The 26,913-nt window shown below is 41.4% G+C and overlaps 1 protein-coding gene and 4 non-coding genes across 5 annotated transcripts; all 5 read right to left on the reverse strand.

The window, feature by feature from the left end:
- Nucleotides 1-2,462: 2,462 nt before the first annotated feature.
- Nucleotides 2,463-26,909, reverse strand: WDR43 (WD repeat domain 43). The gene is made up of 18 exons (XM_055725801.1): nt 26,659-26,909; nt 22,019-22,153; nt 20,239-20,360; nt 15,013-15,133; nt 13,663-13,802; nt 13,049-13,151; nt 11,922-11,986; nt 11,380-11,551; nt 10,817-10,903; nt 8,894-9,025; nt 8,302-8,439; nt 7,396-7,482; nt 6,040-6,071; nt 5,171-5,234; nt 4,154-4,267; nt 3,635-3,704; nt 2,993-3,048; nt 2,463-2,900 (listed from the first exon to the last, which is right to left on the reverse strand). Exons 1-18 carry the CDS (start codon nt 26,863-26,865, stop codon nt 2,781-2,783), a joined length of 1,965 nt encoding a protein of 654 aa, XP_055581776.1. The 5' UTR covers nt 26,866-26,909; the 3' UTR covers nt 2,463-2,780.
- Nucleotides 9,957-10,035, reverse strand: LOC114016148 (small nucleolar RNA SNORD53/SNORD92). Its single transcript, XR_003560458.1, has one exon. It is a non-coding gene; the product is annotated as a small nucleolar RNA SNORD53/SNORD92 (small nucleolar RNA).
- LOC114016151 (small nucleolar RNA SNORD53/SNORD92) lies at nt 13,460-13,543 on the reverse strand. Its single transcript, XR_003560461.1, has one exon. It is a non-coding gene; the product is annotated as a small nucleolar RNA SNORD53/SNORD92 (small nucleolar RNA).
- Nucleotides 14,790-14,873, reverse strand: LOC114016150 (small nucleolar RNA SNORD53/SNORD92). The gene has a single exon (XR_003560460.1). It is a non-coding gene; the product is annotated as a small nucleolar RNA SNORD53/SNORD92 (small nucleolar RNA).
- Nucleotides 19,735-19,811, reverse strand: LOC114016149 (small nucleolar RNA SNORD53/SNORD92). The gene has a single exon (XR_003560459.1). It is a non-coding gene; the product is annotated as a small nucleolar RNA SNORD53/SNORD92 (small nucleolar RNA).
- Nucleotides 26,910-26,913: the final 4 nt, after the last annotated feature.

The following is a 26,913-nucleotide window of genomic DNA, read 5'->3' on the forward strand; positions in this document are numbered from 1 at the left end:
GTACTAAACCCCTTTGGAAGTAGGACAATAAGGAGAGAACGGGAGCTGCCCTTGCAGCGGGATGCAATTCGGACGGGGAAGGACTTTTTGTGGCGCTGGGACACGCGCTGGCCACCTGTGGTATTGCTCCTTATCACAGCGTAATCCGTCACCTGGAAATAGGGCCACCACCAGACGAAAAGCGGCAAAAATGCCTTCCGCTACGCAGTGGTGCCAGGACGAACGTTAAAACACACACGTGTAAATAGGGCACAATAGGAGTTAGGCAAATAAAAGCAAACCTCAGAGTTTCCACCCCACTGATTTGTTGACTGCTCAGTCAACAGAGGTTTGCTCTGGACACACTTTGGACTCTTTACACAAACCCTCATCCAACCTCCCCTGCTTCAGATAAGCAGCTGGTCTGTCCTCCTTACACTCTTCATTGCTCCAGAACTACCAGGATTAGGGCTGCAAGAGAGGACCTACCCCATTTCCAGCCTCTTTCTCCACACGATGCCGCACGAAAAACAAAGACAGCAACAGTTTAGTTGTCAGCTGGCTGAGACCTTGGCTTTGCAGATAAATAGTTCCAAGGATTAGGAAGTGCACAGAATTGCCAGTTATCAGTGCTATGGCGACAGATATTCTTGGAACAGCCAGCCCAATTTCTTGCAGCTGCCACACCCAGTTTCACACAGAACAGCTGCCTGAAGACGATGCAGGCAGAGGGCTGAGAGGACAGTGTGACCCAGCTGTCGTAACGCCAGAGGAGGAGACCAGAACTCACACCCCTGCTACCAGCTTGCTGTCTGATGCTGAAACAGATTCACTGGATCTCAATGTCGACAAGACCGAAGAATGAACAAAACATTCTTGAAAGCCCCCTCCTCTTCCTGCTGCCAGGCTCTCCCACAGCTCCACTCCTGGAACAGGTTTCTGGTGCGCTGCAACAAAGGACATGGGTAATGCCAACTTTACAAGTGCAATGGGGAGCAGTGGCGCTTCCAGTGCCACCACTCTCCAGACCCAAAAAGTGCCAACAAGACACTCAGGCTGCTCTCTGACCCCAACCCAGGTCGCCTGCTTCAACTTCTGTTAAGCCTGGGACACAGATACATGCAGGACCTTGCACGACGAAACACTGCTGCTCCTTTAGTTACTCCACACCCCAACAGCTCAGCAGACCAGCACTCACCTGAGATGCAACAGACCTTCACTCACAACCCTCCTTTGCCTGATTTTAAGACTGTCTGCATATAGTAACACAAGTACTGGTTAAAAACTTAGGTGTCAGTCCAGCGTGATTTGGTGGGTTGTGTGAGTACAGTGCACAAGTGTTGGCATTTATTTTCACAGCATCTCAGAAATGGGGAAAAAAAAAAAAAGAAAAAAAAAAGTCCAACTTTACAAATTAAGACACTGATTTACTATCAGTTAAAAACCCTCCAACTAGAAGCCTCCAAGTGCTGCCCTTCTACCTCCAGCTCTCCAAAGACAGACCATGTCTACTCCAGCTTTGTCAATGATGCAGTTCAGTCCCCAGCATCTCCAGACAATACTGCAACCCCAACACAATGGATAGGACCAAAATGCAGGGAGCCAAGAAATGAGTAACAATAGGTGCTTTGCAGAGTATCTTAACCTTTTAGGTTGGCTTTTTCATCCACCAGAAATCTGCTTTCTACAAACAGCATTTCATCCTTAACCACCACCTGTAGCTACCTAAGGTCTCTCTCAACAAACACCACAGGACAGGTATTTGGTAAAGGAGATGTATATTTATTCACTTTACAAAGAGGGTGGTATTTAGTTGCAACAGGTCCATTTATAGACAAATAGATTATTGTACATTATAGTGGTGAATGGCTCAAATCTTTACCTTGTTTTGCTCTTAAAAATGTGTTTGCACCACTTCAGCTTCCATTAGCTGAGCAAATAGCTGTCCTTGTTCTGCCACTGAGAGATTAAAAAACCATAATAAAGGTATAGCTGTGCGCTACGTATTCACAAGCATTCACCTTCTCATTTCCCTGTGTTACTCCCCTCTCCCCAACCCAACACAGTCTATCCTCTGGGTTAGCATTAAACTTATATACAGCCTCCATTAAAACAGAATTAGGAGCCAGTGACAGTTCTAACGTCCTTTTGAAGCACAAGAAAAGTCATTGATTTTGTACATATAAAAGTCTTGAGTTCAAATTTGTTAAAAAAAAGAAAAAGCCATTTTTAAGTCAGGTTGGCATTTAGACATTGCCAAGGCATGGCGAAACCAATGGAGGAGGGGGGGGGAAGAACAGAATTTCAGTAGAGAATTTAAATATTACAAAAATATCTTTTTTTTTTTTCCTGTTTTCTGTTTCCTTTTTTTAAAATGCAGCAGGATGCCCACTTGCTATTGCTAACTGAAGCATGGAAAGAAGGTAGAGACCAGTTGTCTTTGATCCTTGGATATTTGAAACAAATTCAGTGTAAAGCTGAACCAAGTTTACCACACGAACAGCGGTGGCAGATTTATTTCACTTGAGATACAAATGCATGTCCACATGACAAGCATAATCTGACCATGAGGTGGAAGAAATGTTTGTATAAGTAAGCGCAGGGAAATAGGGAGAGAGAAGGCTGGCATGGTTAAACATTCTGGATTCAGAAATGCAGTGCCCCACATGTGCCTCTGCACACAGGCCGTGCATGAGTCTGCACTCCCCATATGCAAATATGGCACCTTTCAGCAAGATGATCCAGAATTAAGAGTTTGGTGGCCCACTTGTTTAAACTGTTAAGATTACTCTTTCGTGCTGTTATTCTTCTTCACTTTCATTTCCCAGTTCCAAATCAGAATCACCATTCATTTCCTTTTCAACAGTCATGTCTTGTTCATCAGATTGCTCCTCTTTTTCCTCATCTTCATCCCAGTTTTCCTGGGGAAAAAATAAACAGGAATGTTTCAACCTTTGACAGTCACACAATTTGTGTTACAAGCAAACAGAAGAACTGATCCATCTCCACTTACATCAGAGTCTTTATCTGCAATCATCTCATCATCTGAGCCTTCCTCCTCCGAGGACTCTGCAAAGAGAAAACCCCTCAGTTTGGAGAACTGACTTTAAAACATCACTGTACAAACAAAGCCCAACCCCACATGCTGCTAAGTCTCCAAATTGTGCTATTTCAATTCCAAAACTAATTATACCTGAAGATTAGGCTGATCAACATGAATTAGGAACAAATCACTTCCGTTATGATTATACAGTATGAAGCTGCAGTAGGAAAACAAGGTCAAATTGGAAGTGTACATGCGCATACACTGACACACGTAGGCTACCTTGATGTCCTGCTGACTCAAACACAAAACTGCCTCGGTTATATCTACCATAGCAAAGTAGCAAGAAAGGTGAGATTGCCAGTTAAGCAGTGTACTGAAATTCCAATTAACAGATTCCTTAATTTGGAAGCAGAGAAAGAAGGAAGGACCAACCAACTACAAGACATCTGCATCACTAACCACTGACTTTCCTGCCATGGACTTCCCACAAAAACTCCCTACTTGTGATTGTACACTAATAGGTAAGCACAGGAGTATGATGAACAGCCATCAAGTATCAACTGTCACGGGAATTCAGGAGCTGAGCTACACCCAACATATAACACTTACCATCTTCATATACCAACTTTGCAGTCTGATTAACCTCGGATACATCCTGAACTGTTTCTGATGCTGCAACCTGAATGGAATTTGCAGGTTAGCTTTAGATGCAATCACATATTCCAACCTTAAAAGGCAATAAAACTCATAACAATGTAAATGAAATCTACATCAAATTTAGCACACATTAATTCATTTATAGTAGTAGTTTAACAGCCAAAAAAAGTACAAAGCGAAATTTTAGAGGCATCTGTTCTGAAGTGGCCCAGTACTTCCTATTTTTTCCACTTTAAAACTCTATGAGTTAGTATACACATTTGGCAGGAAAAAACATGTCACGCTTCCAGTGAGCACAGACTGACTAGACAGACAGTTAAGTGTACCGCTCTGAGCATTATCAGCGTAGCTGTACAGCAGCTGCATTAAGTTCCCAATGATAGGTCCCATCAGATGTAATCACAACAGGAGGTTAAGTCTGCAACCCATACTTCTGCACATCCATGTTACTTGGTTGGAACTGGAACTCACCTGGGTGACAAGAATGAAGAGTCTTCCATGCAGACGGGAAAGCTTTTGCAAAGTTTTTACTCTGCTCTCCATTAACTGGTACAGCATCCCCAGCTGAGGAATAAGGTCTGGCAACTTGAGAGAAAAGAAGGATGAGGAAAAATGAAGCTGTTAATCAACACATCACAGATGTCTTATTTTTAAATTTTTAAACTATCTTTGTATGTCTGGGACAAAAAAACCCTTGTCACGTTACTCTGACAGAAGGCAGAGCTGAGGGCTCACAGAAACCACCCGCAGCCTGACCGGTTAACACTTAGCCATGTTTAGAAACACCTTCTACGTTCAAAACATGGCAATTCTTACACTACTTTTGCTTTCCACAGTCACTGCCAAAAGCAGGTGTCAAAAGCACTAGTCGGAAAGCAGTGTAAATGGGAACTGCACATACACCAGTGTACAGAGGCAGCTTCAGCAACATGTGCAAGTTCTGACACACGGCAATCCTATAATAAATGGGAGAAAGGACTAACAGTGCCAAAATGCTGGTTTCTTAACTGAGCAAGAGTGCTTTATCCATCACTTGTAAGGCAAGGCTAGACTTCAGTCCAGAAGCTATGACTTTGCTTACTACCCTGCCAGCTTTGGCACATCTTTACCCTATAAATCTGGCCATGCCCAAGACAGTCTCAAGATGAGCATTAAAACAGCAAGGCAAATTTAGTTCTGTAAGATTCAGCGACACAGGCTAGATTACTTTTGACAATAATTTTGTTCCCTAACTCTCACAGGTATGACATAACTTATCTTGGTTTGACTTTGGGATGACTATAATTATATCACAAATGACTAAAACAATTTATAACCAATATGCAGCTATTTGGCAAAAGTAGCAGAAATATAGCCCTCTATGCATTGATTTGGGCACTGCCATATGTGGAGAGCAGAAGACAGTTTCCTGAAGGCAGAACATACATATATTTAAACATTTAGATCTACATTTAGTTACGTGCGTTAGCAGTAATGCAAAATACTTACCGTGGAAAGGTAGGATGCATGTAGAGTAAAAACAGATTTCAGCCATCGAACCATTAGTGAGGCACTGGAAAAGAAAAATTAATTTTGTCAGAGATACTGGCTGAGAAGCACCCATTTTGCATTCTAGATGCTAAGTAGGTTCTATAGAAAATGCTCCTCTTTCATTACATAGAAAGATAAATGCAGATGGAAATACAACAGTCTGGCTATCCAGATGAGACACCTACATAAGATATTTGTTAGGAAACAGACGTCTAAGTGAGGGATTAAAGTAGGCATGTTCAGGGGTCTGTGTTTCTGACATCTTTTAGGGGAGGCTTCAGTGAATAAAAGATCAAAGCATGCTACTTTTTTCTCCACCCACCATGAGGGAAATTTTATTTAAAAACACACATCACGACTGAAGGACAGCTAGTCTCAGCAAAGCTATCCTTATAGCAATATACCGAGATGGGAGAGGGGGAGACAAGAGCTGTTTTTGTTATTAAACACAACATCAGGAGATCTCTAAATATATTTGATAATATATTTGATAATTAAACCACACAAGCTATATATCTGATAGTTATTTTACACATTGATCAGGTCCACAGTGTTGATATTCTGGGACCCAAGATACATTCTCAGGGTTATACACTTACTGCAAGTATCCTTTTCCCTTTGTAATTTCACTTCAGCCATCCTGGCAAAGTACTGCCTTGATAAAAGCTCCTTTTTGCACCCACAATCAGCTGAGATTTTTTACTTTAAGATACTGTAGTTTAATTACAGTTCCTATGGAGATCAATCACATAAGTGGAGGGAGGGACCATAATGCACAAGCTAGAAAAGTTTCAGGTGAATTAAACTGTAGTTGAGTTCTCTCTTACCTGTATGGGTTGCCCTGCAATCTCTTCGTTAGCTAAAAGGACAAAAATAGTCAGCAATGAATAGCAAACATAATGAACTTTAAAAAGCAACATAACATCCATGTGACAGTCCCAATACTGGGGCAGAAAGATCTCCAGACATTTGAAGTTTGAGAGGATTAACCATTGCCAGGCTCCAGAACATTACATTGCTGGCTCTATTCACAGGCTGATAACCTGCAGAGGCTGTTTCATTATTAAAATAAAACTGGAACTCTTAACAGGCAATGTATCTAGTGAAACTTAAAGCTGGCAGGAATAAATAGAAGGAAATCCCTTTATTTATGTCTCTGTGTATCTGCTTAGTAGAGCAGCCATTACAGGGTGAATGAGCTGGGGAACAAGGTAAAGGCTATTTCACAGAATAAATATCGAGCTCTGGAGAAGACAAGTTACATGTAGATCTGTCCATCCACTGAGATTACACAGTCAAACACTTGCACGTAGACCCTCTGAAAAATGTCCCAAAGAAACACTGCACCTCATTAACTAAGTCTAAGGAGGCGTCACAACACATGCTTCAGGGAAGTCAAAATATTCAAAACCAGACCATCTGCATAATTCAGTTAAGACTGGTACCACAAGTAAAAATTCAATCTTACTTGTGGCCAGCACATCAAAACACAAGTTAATAGTTAGATTCTTCTTATGTTACAGAATGTCATACACATAAGAGCAGCTAATCAAAGTTCAATTAATAAAAGTAATGTCTGATTAAAATATTTCTGCCCGAATACAGGTTTTATTTAATATCACTGAACAAGCAGTTCAGAAGCCAAATCTCTTTTAAAGTTATTACTAAGTGATGTCATACAGCTTAAATATAGTAACTGGGCTTCTGAGCTATCTTCAAAAGAGGAAAGAAATTGCCACTCAATTTCCAAGTGCTATCTAAAATCACTGCTCTAAGTGCATACTCTAATGTTCTTGCTCTCATGCGAGTATCTAGCATATTTATGCTCATATAACTTCTCTAGCTAGCACTGATATTTTTTAAAAAAAAGATGTAATTGGAATTGCCATGGACTAAACAAGCTTTAGCTTAACCTCTTTCAGTTCTTTTTCCCACATAATCACTTAAGAAAATATTACATGATCAAATGCTCTTCCTAGCTTTGAGAGTGGCGTTTTGTCCTTTGGCTAAGTTTCAGCCAGAGAAGATGTGAGTGTAGCAGAGATAAATTAAGAGCAACCTCTGTCCTGTAAAACTACCAAATTTCAATGGTAAAAATAAAGAGGCTACCCTGGATTTTCCCCAGCTAGAACAGAAACCAAACGTGGCTTGTATGACAGTAAAAGAAATACAGTCTCTCCTACCTCATGCAGCAGTGGAATGACAGCATGTATAGGCATTCTGGCTACTGTGTTCTTTATTACATTTTCTTTTCTTGTGTTAAGCACTCTCTGTTAAAATGAAAAAATATGATCAGAGAATCAATCAGTTTTAATATGTGTATGAACAATAAGCACAATCCAAAATTGCTGGCTTTAAAATCTTTTTTCTACTCCACTACTGTTGTACACTAAAAGATTTACCATGAAAAGGAGTTAGGAGTTTTCAAGTCAGCTACCATTAACAAAATAAGACACTTAATTAACCCACTTAAAACAATCTAGCATTGCCTCTAGTCCACCCAGGCCACGTTAGAAATGAAGCATCACAGGCACATTAAAACCTCCCTCACTATCTTGTGTGCTTGACTTCTGTGAATAAATGCTCTTCTCCACTATTTGTGACAAGTAATTTCTAATCAGCATCAAATTCTTAAGATTTCATTTCCCTGCCCCAGAAATATTATTTCCTCCTAGTCCAAGTGCAACAGTAAGCTTTTCAAGTGAAACTGTTGTCATCATGCATTTTTCAAGCAGTATTTCCAGGTTTTCCAAACCTGGAAATGGTACACTCAGGAGACCAAGCACAGATTATGCTCCTGCTCAAGCTAAAGGCAAGTTGGCTGCATTAGTAGCATCCCTTGTAAAACATCTGAACTGTGACATAACAAATTTATCGTAAGCAGAAGTGCCTCAAAGTTTATGGACTGACACAGAAAGCTAATACTGCTCCTATCATTTATAATACTGCTGCCTTGAGCAGCAAATCAGCAAAAAGCTGGGGAAGAAGCAACAGGTTCTTGATTGTTGAGCCTCCCCAGCTTTCAGGAAGGCTCCCCACAAGCCTCAGTGAACAGATTAAACAGCGTACAATGATCGTGTAACACTTACATTTAAGATTTCTGCATCGTTGCTTTCCAAGCCCTGAACCAAAAGTACTGCGAAGCTATCTGTTTGTGGAAGGCCACCTGGAGTTTTTACTTTGCTCACATCAATATCCAGTGCCTCTAGGCGCTCTTCAATGCTCTCCTGCAGACGGTAAACAAGGGCAGTGCTGTTTCAGTGCAGTTTCTCAGAAACATCAGCTGAAAGCCAAGTACCTAACCTACAGCATTCCCCCTTGATTCTGCTGGAAAACAACATAAATCTTGCATATTCTTTTAAATGCAATGAAAAAGAACGGCCTGAGCACAGAAGAGAAGTTTTGACTAAAAAGCAGTAATCCAGCTTATACAGAGAGACAGACATACGCTTGTGACAAAGTTCTGCAGGAACATGGCAAAACTACAGGTAAGGCACACAGAGCCTGAAAGAGGGGAAGGTTTTGAGCAGAGGGAAGCCTCTTTGATACAAAAAGATGGTATCATTAACCTTGCTTCCATGCCAAACAAAGCAAGTTCAAGTTCACCTAAAGAAGTTTTAACAATGATTTATGAGTCTAGTTTCTCCATTATTGATGTGTTTAAAAGAGGAAGAACTTTACCGCTGCCTCTCCCGGTTTCCTCTTCTTTTTCTTCTTCTCCTTTCCCGAGGATGGAGTTTTGACAGCTGTACTATGTCCTGGAATGCCAGGCACTAGAACTTTGGTGTCTGAGTTCACAACAGGTGTCTTTACCTAGTGAAAGAGATAACCACATTTGCCTGAATTAATAATATCTCAAGCTTTCTTCCAATTTAAAATACTGATTTTATTCCAAGACTCTCACGTACAAGGTAAAACAAGCCAGCCACAACCCATTTTCTAGACGTATGTATTAGGAAAGTCACACATTTTTAAAAGCAATTAATAACCTCAAGCAACAGTCAGCTAATTTTCATAATTAACTAAAGAAATGGTCTCTTTGGAATCACTTGTGATTAATTTTTCTTAGAAGTTTGTTCCATAGCACTCATCAAACTAAGTGATTGTATCCAGCAACAACTATTTGGATGTTTGCTAGCAATAGACATGACGTGTAGGAAGTCAGGCCCATAAACCGCATGCAGATTAATTCAGCTTCCACGGGCAGGTAAGGACTGATCGTGAACAGAGGCACAATGTTACAGTAAAAGGTAGTTACTATTCACTTTGATCCCACCAATTTTCTTCCAGAGATTGCTCAGACTCAGAATTCAGTAGTCTGAATTACGCTATGATCAGGACACCAACACAAGCTATGGTATCCATCCTCAATGAACACACGAAGGAGATAAAATTTTGAAGGGAATATAACTAAGCGCTCCCTTGCCCCACAGAGGATGTCAGGGAGTATGCCAGAATGCTACCTCCAGAACACTTCTTAAACAACAGTGCTTCTTTTTTAAAAAAAATGCAGGCCTTTTTTTAAAGTACCTTCCCAAACTTCCATACTTGTAGGAGCCCTGCTGGGTGCCCACTGAAGTGATACAATCTACTACAGTAAGCAAAGCAACTTCCATGTGCTGTGTGTAAAAGTAAAAAAACCCTTGCTTTTGTAGCTGAAAATTTTTACTGTCAAACAGCAGCAGTGTTAAAATGCTACCCCCTTTGCCCACAACACTAATCACTGACCTGCTCCCCACAAGGCATGCTCAGACAGCCAAGAGAAATGAGTCTTCACTGGAATTCAGCAAAAAGCGAAACCAAAATGGGTATCATCACTGCATGCCAGGGAGCTCCTACACCTCTCACTGCACTTCAGCTCTGTTGCCCACCAGCTCCAAGACTGAGGAATCAGCACAAAACCCCGCCTGGCTGATGAACAGCAGATCCAGTAGGTAACTTGAGGGTTAGAAAAACAACGCTGTCTGCTCACTTCACTGATACTGCATTTCAAATCTTCAAGGCCTTGAATATACACACTGATTAAGAACTTCACAGCCCATCTCTAAACGCCCAAAGGATCCTGCATGACAAAGTGGTGGCAAGTGGCCTCAGTGGACCCTGTTGCCATACAAGTCTCGGGCTCACATTCCCAGGTTCCCCTGTGAGTAGGAACGCATGAAGGCCACCTCAAGAAAGAACGCAAAGGATGCCCTCTAAGGCTCCATTACACCTTATTTAGACTCTAAAACAAAACCATCCCAACCTCACCCCAAACCATGAGGGCCAAAGAGGCTGTGCAAACTGAGAGACCCCCGGGGAAGGGCTGATCTCAAGCAGAAACACCATCCGCCAGCCCTGTCTACCAAGCAGACCTGCTGAGAACAGGACCTGCTATGAGCTACAGGAGGGTAACTCTGGGTGAGAGCATACCAGGACACGCAGCAGCCATGAAGCACACTTTACCCACACCTGCCCAAGTGCTGTGGACATTTGTAACTACCACTGCAGCTCTGAGCAGGTCCACCTAGCAAACCAACCTCATTTTAAACAGCAGCAGCAAATTCTACCATTTCCGAAGTAAAACAAGCGGAGCAACAAAATCGCATTCCATGCAAAGCTCACCTTTGTTAGAGCAACATCTGTTTTAAGTGACAACACTTTCTGGATGTCCCTTATCAAACATACATGAGATTCAGCGGTGTTCAAAGACTAGAAGGACAGGAACAAAACTAGTTAATACAATTGAGACTCACCCCTGTGATTCATTATGCTACTGAAGAGAACAAATTCCAAAGGTATAAAGTAGAAAGAACTTTCTTCCACTCTAGAACAGCAGCTGCTTTGCACATCTGCCTTTTGGTACCAGATCTGTACGCTCTCCAAAGATGCTCACAAAGCTAAACTGAAGTTGTATTAAAAAGTTTCAATGGCCTAACTCAGTAACAGCTGAAATGGCAAGAAACAGACAGCAATAATGTCAAGTCATATTTTAACTGAAAGAATGGAAGAACAGAAATTGCCTTTCAAAACAGCTCAGGGGCAATAGCTATAGCTCCCAGGAAAGGGGGAAGGGATAAGCTTTGTCTTGTTATACAAAAAAGAAAAAAAAAATAAATCCCTCCAGCTGAGTGCAGTATGCAGTCCTTATTACAAAATCCAAAACCTACTCATTAAGTTTTACATACCACTTTCTCTATGATGGGCTGTAAGATGTTTCCATACACGAGCAGCAGAGACTGTTTGTCTGTGCAAAATGCAGCTGCTAGAATAGGGACTGGTTTTGGTGTGGAGTCCCCATCATTTCCAGGCGTCGCTATCTGGATAGTACAGTTTGATGTTAAGGGTTTTTTGCAATAACTGAAAAAAAAAGGGAATGAAAAAATTCCAAGACATTTAGCTTAAACACGTCAATATCTTGCATATCCAAGCACCTTTCATTAGCAGCTCCCCAGCAAACTCAGCCAGTTTACACCTTTTACAGATGGCTAAGATGAGGTACTGACACACAAAATGTTGCTTAAAGCCACAAAATGCCAAATACAGCACAGTCCCCAACAATTAAGTTCTCCAAAAATATGTCCAGGAGCTCAAGACAAAGAATCAGCTAGAAGCTGGTCTGCGAACAGATACAAGAGCTTAAAAGGCAACAGCATGACAAGACTGCGTTTTGCCTTACAGTAATCCCAGACCTTTCCCAAAGACAGCCTCAAGATGAATACTAACTTACCCATTTAAGATATGTTCAAATAAATGCAACTGCCCATCTCTGCACACAACTGCTAACTTCACAGGCTGAAAGAAGGCACAATAAAAGATTTTAATTAGATCAAAGGACAAATATCCCGTAAGTACAGGATATCAAGAGACAGTTGGCAAGGCTATGATTTGACTTTTTTCAGTAACTAAACACATTAAAGATGTGTCTTTGATCTTCCTTACAGATTTACTTACATCTCAGGAACATTTAGTACAACTATCAAGAGACAAAAAAACAACTCTTAACTGTACTTCACTGTATCTCTACTGATATATCCAAATTCGAACATTTTGCACAGCAGCAGACATATGTCACTACAAACAGCAAAGCTCCAGAAATATGGTACCCAACATGTCTAGAAGCACAGGTCTACAAAGGCGCTGACATAGTAAATATGCTTAGAGGAAAAAACTGAGATGAGTCCTTTGAGCAATGAAATGCCAGATGTACATTACAGAATACTCTTATCTCCAGTACACACAGTAAGAGGGAATAACTGGAAACACTAGAAAATATAGCATGAAACACTGTTTGTAGAAAAGGCATGGAAACAGTTTCTGAGCATGTTTTACATGCAGACATTTTCCACAAGACTACTTTGAAAGACTCTTACTTGTACTTGCGGAAACTGAGAGACCTGGGGAATGCTCACTGCTACTCTGAATTAACTAGCCTTCAATGAATTAAAAATGCAGTTACATCACCAAAGCCACTCAAGATCAGAAGAAAAAGGACCATACCCAAACTGGACTTTTAGAAAGAATTTTTTTTGTGCTTTTTGCTGCCAAGTTCTAACAACTATTTTGATTACTAACTTGTTCTAAATAGGGCACAACTGACATTTCCATTATCACAAGCAAAATTTCTGAAGAAAACACTGAATTTGCACTTAGCTTTGAAAATTACTATTTCAAATTATCAGCTTGAAAAATGCACCTGTAATAAATATCCTTACAGCCATGAACTGGCATTCAGATCTCATCTCTGCGTAACAGAACCCAAATGCAAACGAAGCTTTTTTCCTTACACCCTTAAAAGGAAACTGATGTGACAACTGAGAAGTGTTAATGTATTTCATAACAGACTCTTGCTCCTACCTCCTCTTTGACTTCTGATACAGACAGGTCAATAAAAGTTGGTTCTTCTGTTACTGTGAAAGACATCACAGCATTATTTTCTTTCCTAACTGATCTGATCTGCCTGGAAGACACAAACAGTGCACATTATTTACCATAGTACAAGCGGCACCCTTTGAAGCTGAAAAGCATTATAAAGCCTAGAAATGACCAGCAACTGTGGTAGTATCTACCCTACCCAACATTACTCATGCTGTAATTTCATCTTTCGGCTTAGAAAGTACTCTAAATTCCAAATGCAAAGTAAATCCCAAGTGAAATTCAGCAAGAAAGAAAACTTAGCATAAACCTTACATTAAGTACAAAGAACAAGGAAGCCTATTACACAGTGTGTTCTTGGCGTACATTAGTGATTCAAATGGCAACTGGAAGCAGCTCAGACACAGCCAAGGAAATTCAAGTCTTCATTCAACAATCAGCGAGTTGAAACCACCATTTAAGAGATCACCACTGCATTCCTCCAGAGTGCCCCCTGTGCTTAACCTTCTGTTTAATCAGAGCTCAGAAAACACTTGTTGAATCTATCTTCCACACTGATCATAATTAAAGGTACAAATGAGGAAAAGCTTACATACCATACACTCAGTAATCGGTCATGTATAGCTCCAGACAAGAAATAAAGCCCTGTAATTCCATCAAAGGGCTTATTGTCATTCGTAGGTTTCACTGCGGTAAACATTAATGATGACACTGATGTAGCATGGCCTGTGAAATGCTAAGAGGAAAAAGAAGAATCTTCCAGTGATTGCCATAAACAGTCATAGGGTAAAAAATTAAAACATTCGTTAACAAAGTACACTTCAGTCTTTCCTAATATTATCAACTCAACAAGGACATTTCAGTGATTATTTTCTTTTTTTAACTAGTGATCAGCTTCCTTGCATTTCTGTATTTCAAGGAAACAGATCTTTTCTAACAAGTTCTTCTAACTCTCTAGATATTTATCAGAATTTTAAAAATTAAACAGGGAATCAAAGGCAAATTCACTGGAACTAAGCTCATGCAAAACAAATCACATCCACCTGTACTGCTGTTATTGTCAGAAAGCATTTCTACACATACACAATTTTACACTTCAACTTCTACAATGAAACTAGATTCCCAGTTTTATTCTCAACTGTAAGATGAACGCACAGGTCTGCTGATACACAAAGGCTGTTCAATACCCTCCCCACCCCCAGAAAAACCAGTTTTTCAATCTACTTTCATAAATAATGGTTTTGGTCAGCATAGGATGCAGACATACATGGTAGCTGACACATGCCAGCAGCACGTCCACAGTAACAGCACAGTGTACACACTTACCTGATAGTCATTACTAGAGGATTCAGAGGCTAGCTGTGTCCTATCTGCTAGCAGACAAGAGAACACCGCTGCACTCACGGAACCGCTAAAACATGGTAATTAGCTCGGGTCTGAGCCCTGCTCAGTGAACACCAAGGGGTTTACTCCTATGCCTTCCAACTGTTCCAACAGCAAAATGGATAATGCCACCAGGCACATGAAGTTTAGCAAAGAAACCTGAAGGCTTGAAGGAGGGACTCATGCTGAAAGTCAGGGAGCTCACACACAAACCTGTGCCAGCAGTAACTAAGACTGCGGTGAATGGAGTTGTCCTGCTAGAAGGGTATGAGAAAAAGACCCAATGAAAAAGATCAGCAGCCAGCTTTCTGCTACAGGTTTGAGAAAAGGTGCTGGTAGCATGCTCAGACACAGCCAAGGAATTTAACGTCTTCATTCAACTCTCAGCAAGTTGAAACCACAGTTGAGGGTATCATCACAGCAACAGCTTCCAGCAATCCCAAAACTGCCAATTGTCTCAAGCCCAGTGAAATTTCCAGATGTCCTGTCAGGACACACAAGGTACCTACTGTCACCAACCAAGAAGGGTATTTTTTGGCATCTAATTTAACGAAGTTACTTACTCTGTAGACTTCTTTGGTCTCCAGGTCCCACAGTTTTATAGTTCTACCGGCTGACAGCAGCATTTTCCCATCTGGACTGATGCATAGAGAGGTGACACTCCTATTGTCACCTTTCCACTTGCTAGAATTCAGGTGGAGAGGGTTTGTACAAAGGGAGAAAGATGGAGAAATAGAAAAACCAGTATTAATTAGCATAATCAGGACACACATCAATATGCTGGAAAATTTAAGGTAAAAATTATTTTTAAAAAGAGAATTTAAGTAGTCAAAGATGACACCGAAGCTATTCTGCTTCTGCTCCTCTCCTTCAAATTAGTTTACACAAAATACAGCAACTCAGAAACATAAAGCTATTGAACACTGAACTGTTTACTTTTTTTTTTTAAATATTTGCTTATTCTGTTCTGAATTCCTCTCTCAAAGTTCTCCACTACTCAAAACAGGGTAAGAGAAGCCATACCATTTGAAGATTTCTCTTTGTACCACAATCCAAAAAGCTGACACCAACCCATTCAGAAAGGCCTTCTCAACACTAAAATTCAGAGTTTCAAGGCCCATTCAGTTCCTGGCCCATCTCTCAGGTCTGTCAATGACACTGATAATAATCAACTTCACCTTAAAGGTCTATGGTTCAAAGCAGTATTAAAAAAAAAAAAAAAATAAAAAAAATGCTGTCATGAAAAGCTTGCATCCCTCACAGACAAAACTGCAAGGTAAGCATTAACACAAACCCTTTACATTAGGAAGTGGGCCGCAAGCCACCACATTCTGATTGTAAACAGCTGCTCTGGAAATAGTTCCAAGTCACTTTCACAAGTCCAAGCAGTTCCTCTCCCATCTCCCAAAACAGAGCTCATTTACTGTATCACTTCTGATTACATTTCATAGAAGCAGGAAGTTTTACTGCCTACAAACTTGACAAACAATATTACACCTTATGGACAGTGTGACAAGGTTTTATATTCTCTTCCAGAGAAAAGGTCAGGACTAAGAATTTCAAACCATTTCATAACGTAAGCCAAGAAGGTATTATTAAAAGTACTAAAAAGACTAGTCTAAACTATACTGCAGAATATAAAAAAAGGCAAAAAATTCATTAGTTTTTACTTTGGATACTCTTATTACAGTAAAGTTTTAAACAGGGTATCACAAAACAAGAAGCTGCATAAGAAGATGTACAGAATGCCTCTGAGTATTCAGAGTATTTAAGACATGAAAAAGCTACAACCAGAGAAACAAGAAGTCACCCTGACTGTTTTAAACTACCTCTCTCCAACACCTCATCTTGCTTCTTCAGAAACTCTTCCCCAGCAGCCTGTCCCTCTTCCAGAGGTTTCAATGTGTGCTGCACACACCTCCTGAAGTGGTTCTATGGACTTCCACGTCATTAAGAAATTCAAGCCTAAAGCCATGTGGTTTCAGTTCCCTATCTAGCAGTCCATACCTCTATACTAACATGTCCAGAAGCCTGCAAATCAAACCCAGGAGCAACCATTCTGAACTCTGTGGGGTATGTAAGGATTCATTTCCAGGTCCTGTCAAGTGTTAAAGACTGCAGGCAATTTCACATGTACGTATCGGGCACGAGCAATTATTTAGGATGATTTTTTCCATCTAGTCTCATTGATTTAGGTAAAATTTTAGAGAACTGTTTTCCTTGACTCTTTCCAATTTAATTTACCTTGGGTATGACTTGTAATAGCACCAGAGACAAATTTCAGGTAAAAAGCATATTATATTCCTGGTGTACTTTTAATGTATACACTCCAGGAATGATTTTTTTTGTTGCCATCTTTAAAGAATACAACGCCTCTAACTAACTTTTATAACCAGAGCCCCCTAAAAAACAGCAGTATGGGATGGGGGGCAGAGGGAAACACCCAAGATGAAGCTTGACAGGAAAAGTTCCCACATTTCCTGAGGAAGCAGCATGACTGGGACCTATCTCAAGTATTTGTACATGAACATATGTGCTATGGGATACAAACAGGATGAATTAGATGCACACAGGCAGCTTCAGAGCTTTGATCATGCTGGGATCACAGAAAAACAGTGGGTAACTTGCAAGACAGGAATGCTGCAATAAATGGACCTTTAGGAAGGCAAAAAGGAGAGAGGTTTCTCCACACAAAAGGGTAGCTTGAATGCATGGAATTTTCCTTTCACACAGGCAAAGGGCCAGTGGAGAACTTACAGTTAAGTATGAGAGGAGACCAACAAGGGCGATGTGGTGGGCATCTGCTACAGATTGTCCAGTTAAAATAAATAAATAGGTAAGTTTTCATAATTCCATGCCCTGGTTCTTCTAAGGGGCCTTAACCACCCCAGTAACTGCTGGAAAAGCAGCATAGAAGGGCACAAGCAGTCCCAGAGATTCCTGGCAAGTGCTGAAGACCTTTTCTTGATGCACGTGTTTTACAATCATACTATGAAAAGTGGTTTACTGGATCAGGTACTCAAAGAAAAAAAAAAAAAAAGAAGGAAAAAAAAGAAGAAACAAAAGGGAAGAATTAATCAGGAATGTGATGGTTGCTGACAATCTCCAGCTATAGCAACCACACGACAATGGAATTTAAGACCCTAAGAAAAACAATAGCAGTATAAACAGCAGAATTACAACCCTGGCCTTTTAAAAGGGCAGACTGCAACTTGTTCAGAGAACTGATTGGCAGAATCTCACCGGAGGCTGCCCTCCAGGAAAGCTGCTTGCTCTCCTAGGATAACTTCCTCAAAGCAAAAAATGGTCCATTCCAAAGGCCAGAAAATCACCAGCTATTGCAGAAGGCTAAGTGGGTAACTCCAGGCTCAACTCAAAAACACAAAAAAGAAACACAGAGAAGGTGAAAGTGGAGATAGGTTACACAGAGGAATATAAAAATATTGTCCAGGTATGCAGGGACAGAATAAGCCAAAGCTTAGCTGGTGTTCCAAGCCAGCAGGGCATATGAAGGCCAACGAAAGGACATCTGGATACAGCACATCAGGAACAGTAAGATGATGACCAAGTAAAGTGTGGGCCTGCTGCTGGTTGTTGTAGGGACCCATTCAGTACACAGAAAAGGCTAAAGCACTAAAGAGCAATACCTCTGAGGCCTCCCATGATCCAGAACCTAATGCCAGAGTCAGAGGGAGCACAGCACTCCCCATAGCAAATGGAGATCAAATTAGGGATCACAACAGCAAATCCAAGATATGCAGCTCCTTCAGACTGAATGGGATGTATCCAGAACTGCTAAGGCCAGTGTTATTACAAGATCACACTATCATTGTAGGCAGCTACATAGCTCAGAAAAAAATTCTGATGACACGAGGTGGGGGGGTGGAAGACAGAGACAAAATATATCCACAAGGAGAATCCAGGAAACAGGGAAGATTATACAACAAATCCACCTGGAAGCCACCTCCAAGCACACAAAGATCAAAAAAGTGACTGGGAACATCCAGCATAGATGTACAAACGGCAAATCGTGCCTAACCAACCTTCTTGATGAGAGAAGTCTCTCAGCAGATGAAAGGAGAGCCACATATGCCACTTAACTTTACTTTGGCAACACTTGTGACAATGTCTCACATAGTATCCTTGCAGCCAAACTGAAGATATACAGACTGAACCGACGGACTCTAGGGAGGGATAAGATCTGGCTGCATCACTGAATTCAAACAGTTGTGATCACTGGTATGATCCAGGTGGTGGCCAGTTACTGGCATCACTCCCAAAGGACATCCCAGTATTGTTTAATATCCCCAGTAATTGCCCAGGTCTTCATTAATGACCTCAAAACAGGACAGAATGCACACATAACAAGTTCACATTCATACCAAATTAAGGAGAGCAGTTGACATGCTGGAGGGCAGGGCTGCTACTCAGGGGCATCTCAGCAGACTTGAGAAGCAGGCTGTCAGAATTCCAAAGCTAAAAGAAAAATGTAAAGTCCTGCACATGGGATGGAAAAATCCCAATACAGACTGGGGACAAACGGCTAGAAAGTAGCTCCACAGAAAGCAGCTTGCAGTCCTCATGGTCAAGTTGAACATGAGTAAGCAGGGAGTCCTTGTGGCAAGGAGGTCAACTGCCTAGTGATCTGCATTAGCTACAGCGCAGTCAGCAAGCCAAGGAAAAGTGATTCCTGTCCTCTGTGCAACACTTTTGAAACTGCATCTGAGCACTGTGTCCAGTTTGGGACAGTACAAGTCAGTCATGGACATAAGCAGAGTAAACCCAGTGGAGGGCCACGAAGGCAGCTTAGGGACTAGAGCACGTAATTTAAGTGGAACAGGTGAGGGTAGATGCGTTCAATCCGAAGAAGAGAAGGCTAGAGGGAGATTTTACAGCCATCTTCTGCTACTTGGCATCAGGGTCTCAATGTAATACAACCTAAGGATGCACCTCTTTTCTAGGGAAATCAAAGAGGCTATTTGACAATGGGCTGTCTGCAGTGCCCATGCCAACTTTAACAAAACCAACAGAGTTGCAGGAAGGATAACACAGCAGTGGGAAATGTTACGAAAACCAAACAACAGCATAAGAGGAAGGTGAAGGTGCCATCACACGTTAGGCTTTTACTGAAGTAATATAACCGCGGTCATTAATAGAAATCTCTGTTTCTTGAAGTTTAAAAACAGTTTGACTTTATTATGAAAGAAAATAAATGCCTACACCAGGTATCTTGTTACTCTGCACTCGGCTCTATTTTGCACAACAGTACTTTAAATAGTAGTAGCCTGCTCAGACAGCCAAGTGGAATGTCCGCACTGCACATCAGCAGTTAGCGAAACCAAGTGGGTTACCATCACAGCAAGGCCCTTTGAGCAAAGTCAGGAACCGATTTAATTGGGATGAGGTGTTCCAGTACCTGCTCCCCATATTTTCAAGGACATTTTCTAGAATTTAGATTTTTCAGTGTCACAAAAGGGACTGGAAGCCCAAGTCCCACTAAGTGTTAGCATGGAGGGACCCAAATCCCTCTCAGTGCAGTCACTACTTTCATCCAATCTTTTCAATACACTGAGGAAGAAACCAAACTATGAGAATTACTCTCTTACCCCTTAATAAAACCACTTCCAATCTCAGAAAAGTAATACCCAACAGTCAGCTTTGTACAGTGGGCATGTAAGCCTGGATAGCAGAGTGCAGCATTTCCAACAAGGCCTCACTAAAACCTGTGAGGGATGAAAATACACAAAAGCAAGCGCAAACAAATTTGGCTGAAAACAGACGTCACTTACCACTTTACTTTGCAGGTCTGTGTGTTCCATTCCACGATGTGTTTGTCCTCTGAACAGCTATATAAGCAGCAGTTGTCCTGATGCCATTTCACACAGTTTACTCTATTGTCATGACCACCATCCTACAAAAGGTAAGAGAGGGTCAACTCATTAATAAATGAAGTCTTGACTACTGAGTCTTCCCCACACCAACGAGAACAAGCTACTCTCTTGAGAGTTTAATTCAACACTGGTAACTTGAAGAGAGTGTGGTTTTAAAGCTCAGTGTAGATACACAATTACATAAGCAAAAGATATTTCCTATTTTGATAGGTACACATAAGTATTTTAATTAATTCTTGTTCCAGCACTTCAGAGTAAACAAAAAAAATGGTCTTGCCCGCTATGTTTATACACACAGCCAAACAAGGCTGTGTAACAGCATGAAATTTGCTCACAGGAAAGCCTAGCACAGATGTCTTGCTGACAGCCACCCAAGTGCCTGCTTGCTCAAGTACATTCAGAGATGAGTTGCCTTCCTTTTACGCTCAGTATTCAAGGGCGTGCTATCAGTAGACCAGAAGACCCTACCAAAGGGGCATCATTCACCCCTCAACAACCAAAATTTCGGCAGCTCAAATACACCCTCTTTAACTGTTTATGAAAATATTTCCTGAGGTTTATAAAATGTCACTATTTGAATCAGCACCAGCCAGTTCAGACTACTCTGTAAAGTGTCACTGCAAATCAGCTTTGAGCAAAACAAAATACATCACAGCAAGACATTCTGTTCAATAAGAACAGCTAAAAGTGACAGCTCTTACTCTAGCAGGAATATCTTTTCATTCAACCTGTCTGTAAAAGCAAAGTGCTCACCAAATAACATCTGCTACCCCACTCATAAAGAAGAGCGGCCAGTGTTTTCAAACTGACTGAAACTGTAAATTTTAACCTTAAAGTCCTTTATTTTGTTCAGTTTTCAAGCATAAATACAGCTTTTCCATAAAACAGAGGTGAGATTTGTTAGCTAGTGTGACTTGCATGTATCATGATTATAAGAAGTCACTGCTTTCTCTAAATTCATGTACATTTATCATCCTACATACAATTAACATTTTAGAAGCAAAAGTATGCCCAAGTATCTCAAAGCAATGCAGTCATTCATACAGATTTATTTTGCCTGTTATGTAACTCAAGACTAAAACCAAAGTCAGGAGTAACAGGCAAGTTACAAATAAGAAAGGCAAAACGAAAATCAGCATCTCTTATTCGATAAAGACCATGTGCTGAAAGAGCTCAAAAGCTTCCACAAGGGAGGTAAGTTTACAGAAGAGTCCACCAACACAACACCTTCCCAAGAGTCAATGACTACTTCAGTCCTGTCCTCCCCTCCCACAATACTGTGCAGGCACCAAGGCTGCAACACTCCCACAGAGGACTTAACTCTCCAGTTAGGCACTTCATCATTACTGTTATTTTTCATGTAAAACAACAAACCCATGCATAATGTTAAGGTATTGCATTAACTCTGAAACCAAGATTTCTTAGTGTATACATACCGCCCCCAATACAAAAACTATATATAAAATATATATAAAACTATATAAAATACATATAACATATATATAACAATACAAAGATTCCCAAGCACCTGAATTATTGCACCTCTATCCATATACACAGCTATTAAGAAAAAAATATATCTGAATAATTAGTTTATTTGTCAGCAGCAGAAAGAACAGCATAAACTGACTGAAACCACCAGTGTTTAGTAGCATGTGATGAAGAGTGCGTTACTTACTAGCTTGCTCTGTAACTCTCCCTTTACTGTGCTGTACAACAAAATGCTACCAACTGCTGTACCAATGGCCAGGATATCTAACTGCTTGTCCACTTCTGCAACTTCCGACTTCCGTTTTTTCCTCTGCGGGCCATCCTGGAAAATTGAAAAAGAGAAAACATCAAATAAATCATTCTCACCAGATAATCTCAGCGTTAAAGAAGAGGGGGAAAAAACTTCTGTAAGTTTGAGACCCAGTCAGCCAGCACAGACTCTGCTAAGATGTAAGATGAAGACACTGAAGTGCACAGCAAGCTAGAAATTCATCTTGTACCTCCATGTACGAGGTAACTAAGTTGCTATGAGTCACCTGGAAACATTTGGTGGAGGCCATTTTGCTAGCCTAATGACCACATACAAGAGGGGAAAAAAATGACGTTTTCATTCACGGTTTTTGTCCCAGAGGCACAGGTAAAGATTAACACGATCAGAATACTTCACAAAATAGAACAGATTGTCCAAGAACTGACATGTATTTTCTTCTCAAAAGCTGTTCAGAAGAGTCTTGCAAATATGAAGTATTCATAATGTCTCTTAAAAAGAAAGTGCTACCCCACTTTGCAGAGGGTAACAACCAGGACTGGAAGCTGAGTGCTCCGTCCAAGCCCTGTTGGCAGTACCAGAGGTCCTCGTAGGATCAGGCAATTCTTAAGTCTTCGCTCTCTTGCTTTGCAAGTGCTATCAACCACTTCAAGGAGGGATTTCACTTCATCTCTCAACCAAAAACAGGTGAGTGTGGCACATCACTGGGAAGGGGAGAAGGAATAAAACTGGCTCTTGAGCATGTCAAACTAAAATAAAAGAGGGCAAAACAGCCACTACATTTATTCTCATTGGGTTAATCCCACATAACTCATTACACATACACAAAAGGAAAAAAAAAAAACTTTTCAAGGACTTTCAAAGGAAAAAAGTACCCATACCTAATGATACTGATTAGTTTTTAAATTGGACTTTGGTAAGGCTCTTTACATTGTTATGTCGCAGCAAAGCATTCTCTCCAATTCAAAAAAGACCAAAATTATACAAAAGCTAATGCTTCCTCTACCTAACAGATATATCTGCACTGACGAGCAGCCAGAAGCCAAAGGAGACTCTGATAAAATGTGAGCAATAAGCTCTGTGCAAGCTCCATGTGGTGAAGCTAATCTCTCATACAATCGACACCACCCAGCAGATGTAAATAATTTTTAATCAGGTCCAGAGATACAATGACAATCAGAATTTGATAGTTTTCATCACAACTAAGATTTAAAGGTTTAACAGTGCAGGATAAGTACTTTGGTTCTTTGTGTGTATTAACAAAGACAACACCTTCCACAAGAAAAAGGGTTTAGGTTTAGGCTAGTAAATACCAAAATGCTATATAGATACTTTTACATATTTTAACAAAAGAGATCACATTGGGTTTTTTGCAAGCATTCATTTAGACTTCATCTCTCCTCGTAAAGAAAAGTGCTTACAAAATATTATGAAAACATAGGTGCTGAGAAACCATCACAGTGACAACGCACTATCAAGTAAATCAAGCAGGTTTTAAGACAATATATGAGAAAATACTCAAATGGTTAAATTTGTGGCAGCTATGCCAACTAAGCCATCTTGAAACTGCTGTCTGACATGCAAAGACAAGGACCACATAGCCAGTGGAGATGCAAGTACAGTTGATGTGTTTTCTGGTACGTTCTGATCTCTCTGTAGTTTTACAAATTACCCCCCCCACTCCCATGGCAAAGCAAAACTACAATTAAGAACAGATTTTATTCTCTTTCCTTGCATAAATCTTCTAACTAAAATTTGTTCACCCTCCATTTCAGTTTGTTATGGGAGATTTCCTGTGAAACAACCCAACAGCACAACAAAATCCCCCACCAACGTCCACAGTTACTTCCAGAGTCAAGAAGAAAGCTAAAGGCAGTGAAGGTTTTTCCAATTACTTTTTCACATTTATTTCTTTAGGGACCACTCTTTATCAGCATTATCATTGGGGTATTTTGTCTGAATTTTTTGCAAGAAATACCAATGGAAAATTCAGACACCAGTTAATGTTGGAGATTATTTGAGAGAACATTCCAAGAGCTAAAAAAAAGTTTTTAAAAAAAATAATCAAACCTCTCTAGCCTGCATTAGATTAATGCATATTATTAGGGCATATTGTACGCATTAGTGCATACAGACTGTCAACTGCAGTAGAGATCCATGTGGGATTCACTTGTGGATCAGGGTCTTAAATATAAGAGCAGCCAGTTTTCATGGATAAGACAGGACAGGGCAGGGCAGCTGAACTACACCAAACACCAGTTTCTTTCCCCCCGCGCAGGTTTATGGAAACTCAATCCTATTTAGAAATCCTCCAACTCTGCCTGAAAAAGCACAATGGCTTAATTGGCAGAAACAGTTAAAAGAACTTATCTGAAAAGCAACTGCATACCTATTTTCCCATAACACTCTTACTTGAGTCAGCCACCACCTTTTTTTTTTTCTTAATAAGAAAACCAAAACAAAACAGAAATCCAATTTCTGCTGCTCATGTGTGAACTAAGGCACTTCAAACACTGAAATGAGGGGAAGCCTGAAGAGTCTTGAGAGCTGAAGATGACAGAGTAGTTGCAGCTTATTAGGAAGAAAGTGGAAGAAAGTATTTTAGAAGTCGGTGGCCCACATACTCTTGCACAAGGCACCGCTTCACGGTGGAGGAGGAGATCAACACCACAAGCAGGAAGCACTAACACTGTAAAAGCACGTGTGCAGGCGACATCCCAATAAGCCACCACTGCATCAGCAGTTCCAGGGCCTGCATTTCCAAACTTCATTTCTAATATTCCCCTGTAACACATGGCCTTCATTAACATGGCAGGAGTCCAAAATATACTTAGTTTAGGCGTAACTTGGCCAAACACGATTTATAGATACCTGCTGGCACAGTTTTACTCCTGAACCTCAGATACTAGCACTACCTACAGAGATGTCAACTCTTCAGGAATTAAAAGACTAAATAATGTCAGAAACCCCACATTCAGTAAAATATATTTGGCAGAACCTTCACAGCTTTAGTTCTTCAGTTCAGTCTAAGGACAAACCAATGAATTACAAAAGTTTATGGCATAACTATTCTGAGAAACAGCATGTTTTCCAGCTCCACTTGAAAACATACCAACTTTCAAGCAGGGGAAAGCATTTGAACTACTGCAATAATTAGAAAGCGCTGAGAGGTAACCAAATGCTGTCTGATTAAGTCCATTTTCCATACAACCCTAAACCAGGTTAAACTGAGGCATCTGTGGGTTTTAGAGTCTCTAGAAAAGGGCTAATTTTAAAAGCCACTCAAAAACCTCCTGTGCTTAGATTTATTTCACACAGGTTAGAGTAAACCCGTTTTCACATGCCAGTTTCAATTTATTTAAGAGTGAAGAAGGACCTACACAGCTCTGCAATTGTAACAAATGAACAGGTTAAGGACAACCTAAACTAACCCTTTCTGCCGCATTCCTCAGATGTTCTGGGAGTTTTCATAGTTCACACACTAAGCCGCTCAACTGAAAAAATGTGACAGTATCATCTTCCTTTGGATTGATAATGCATGTATTAAGTGTTTTGAAACACCTCTTAAGGCATTTCAAACATGTTAAATTATTTATGTACTAAAACGCATTTTAAAATGCCCCCTCCCTACTTCTTATAATAAAGGGGGTGGATTTCACATACTTTATCGAAGGGATACATTTTTTTCCTCACAAAATGCTATGTTCTAGCTAAAGAAAATAGGATTACTTCAACATGAAGAGGCTGAATAGGTACCTTACTGTATATACTCCAGATATTTTCAGATCGAGTGTTCACCATGGTGAAGTTAAATAAAACAAATTCAAGATGGAGAACATCCGAGCCCTCAGATCTACGCTCTGGATAAAACTAGTGAACACCTTCTTTCAGGATTGCCGAGAAGACATGTCACAGCACAGCAGCTTGCACGGCATGGAACTGCTTCCAAGCCAAGGGGAAGGAAGTGTGGAGAGATACGGCCTTTACCGGGATGTGAACCGTACGCAAGCTATGTGGGTGCACAGCAGCCAACCTGCGCTGTAGCATCACTTTTTCCCTACGGTGAGATGTGCCATCAAGTAACGTACCTTGCTCCTTCACGAAAAGCTTCTTCCATGCAGGTTATAAGAAAGACAAATGATTTTATACGATCAGCGCTTCTCTTGATAGCCCCCCGTTGCTTTTTTTTTTTAATAAAACCCAACGATAAAAGCTCCAGCGCCGCTTCCACCACCACCACGTTAAAGCTTGCCTGGCGATGCTCCTCTGAGAGGCGCGGATCCCCCCACCCCGCGGCAGGGGCACGGCCCGAATACCGCGGGGAGGACGGTAGCTAAAGCCGGCGACGCTGCGGGCCCCCCCCGCCCGCGGCTGCTCCCGCTCCCCGGCCCGCCCGGCCACGCCGACCCCCGCCACATGGCGCCGGGAGGGCGGGGTGAAGCCAAGCGGGCCGCGGCCACGCGTCGGAGCTGCTGGGGGCGCCGGGGCCGCCATCCCACCCCTTCCACCCTTCCGGTGCCCCCCTCCCCCCGGCCCCTTCCCTCACACACCGCCTGTACCTTGCTGGGGGGCGGCCTACCCCCCGGCGGGGCCCAGGCCAGGCAAGTACAGGCAGCGCTGAGGTGAGCTGAGGGCACGTACTCGTGCTGCAAGCGGCTATTCGCCGTCTCCCACACCCGCAGGCGCCCATCGGAACCGGAGATGGCGAAATAACGCCGGTCGCAGGGGGAGAAAGCGCACAGGGCCCCCGCCGCTGCCGCCGCCATGGCGCTGCCTGCCCGGCCCTCCGCGCCGGCGCATGCACGGGCCGCGTG

The sequence above is a fragment of the Falco cherrug genome, chromosome 13 (genome assembly GCF_023634085.1).
Source record: "Falco cherrug isolate bFalChe1 chromosome 13, bFalChe1.pri, whole genome shotgun sequence".
Taxonomy (NCBI): Eukaryota; Metazoa; Chordata; class Aves; order Falconiformes; family Falconidae; genus Falco; species Falco cherrug.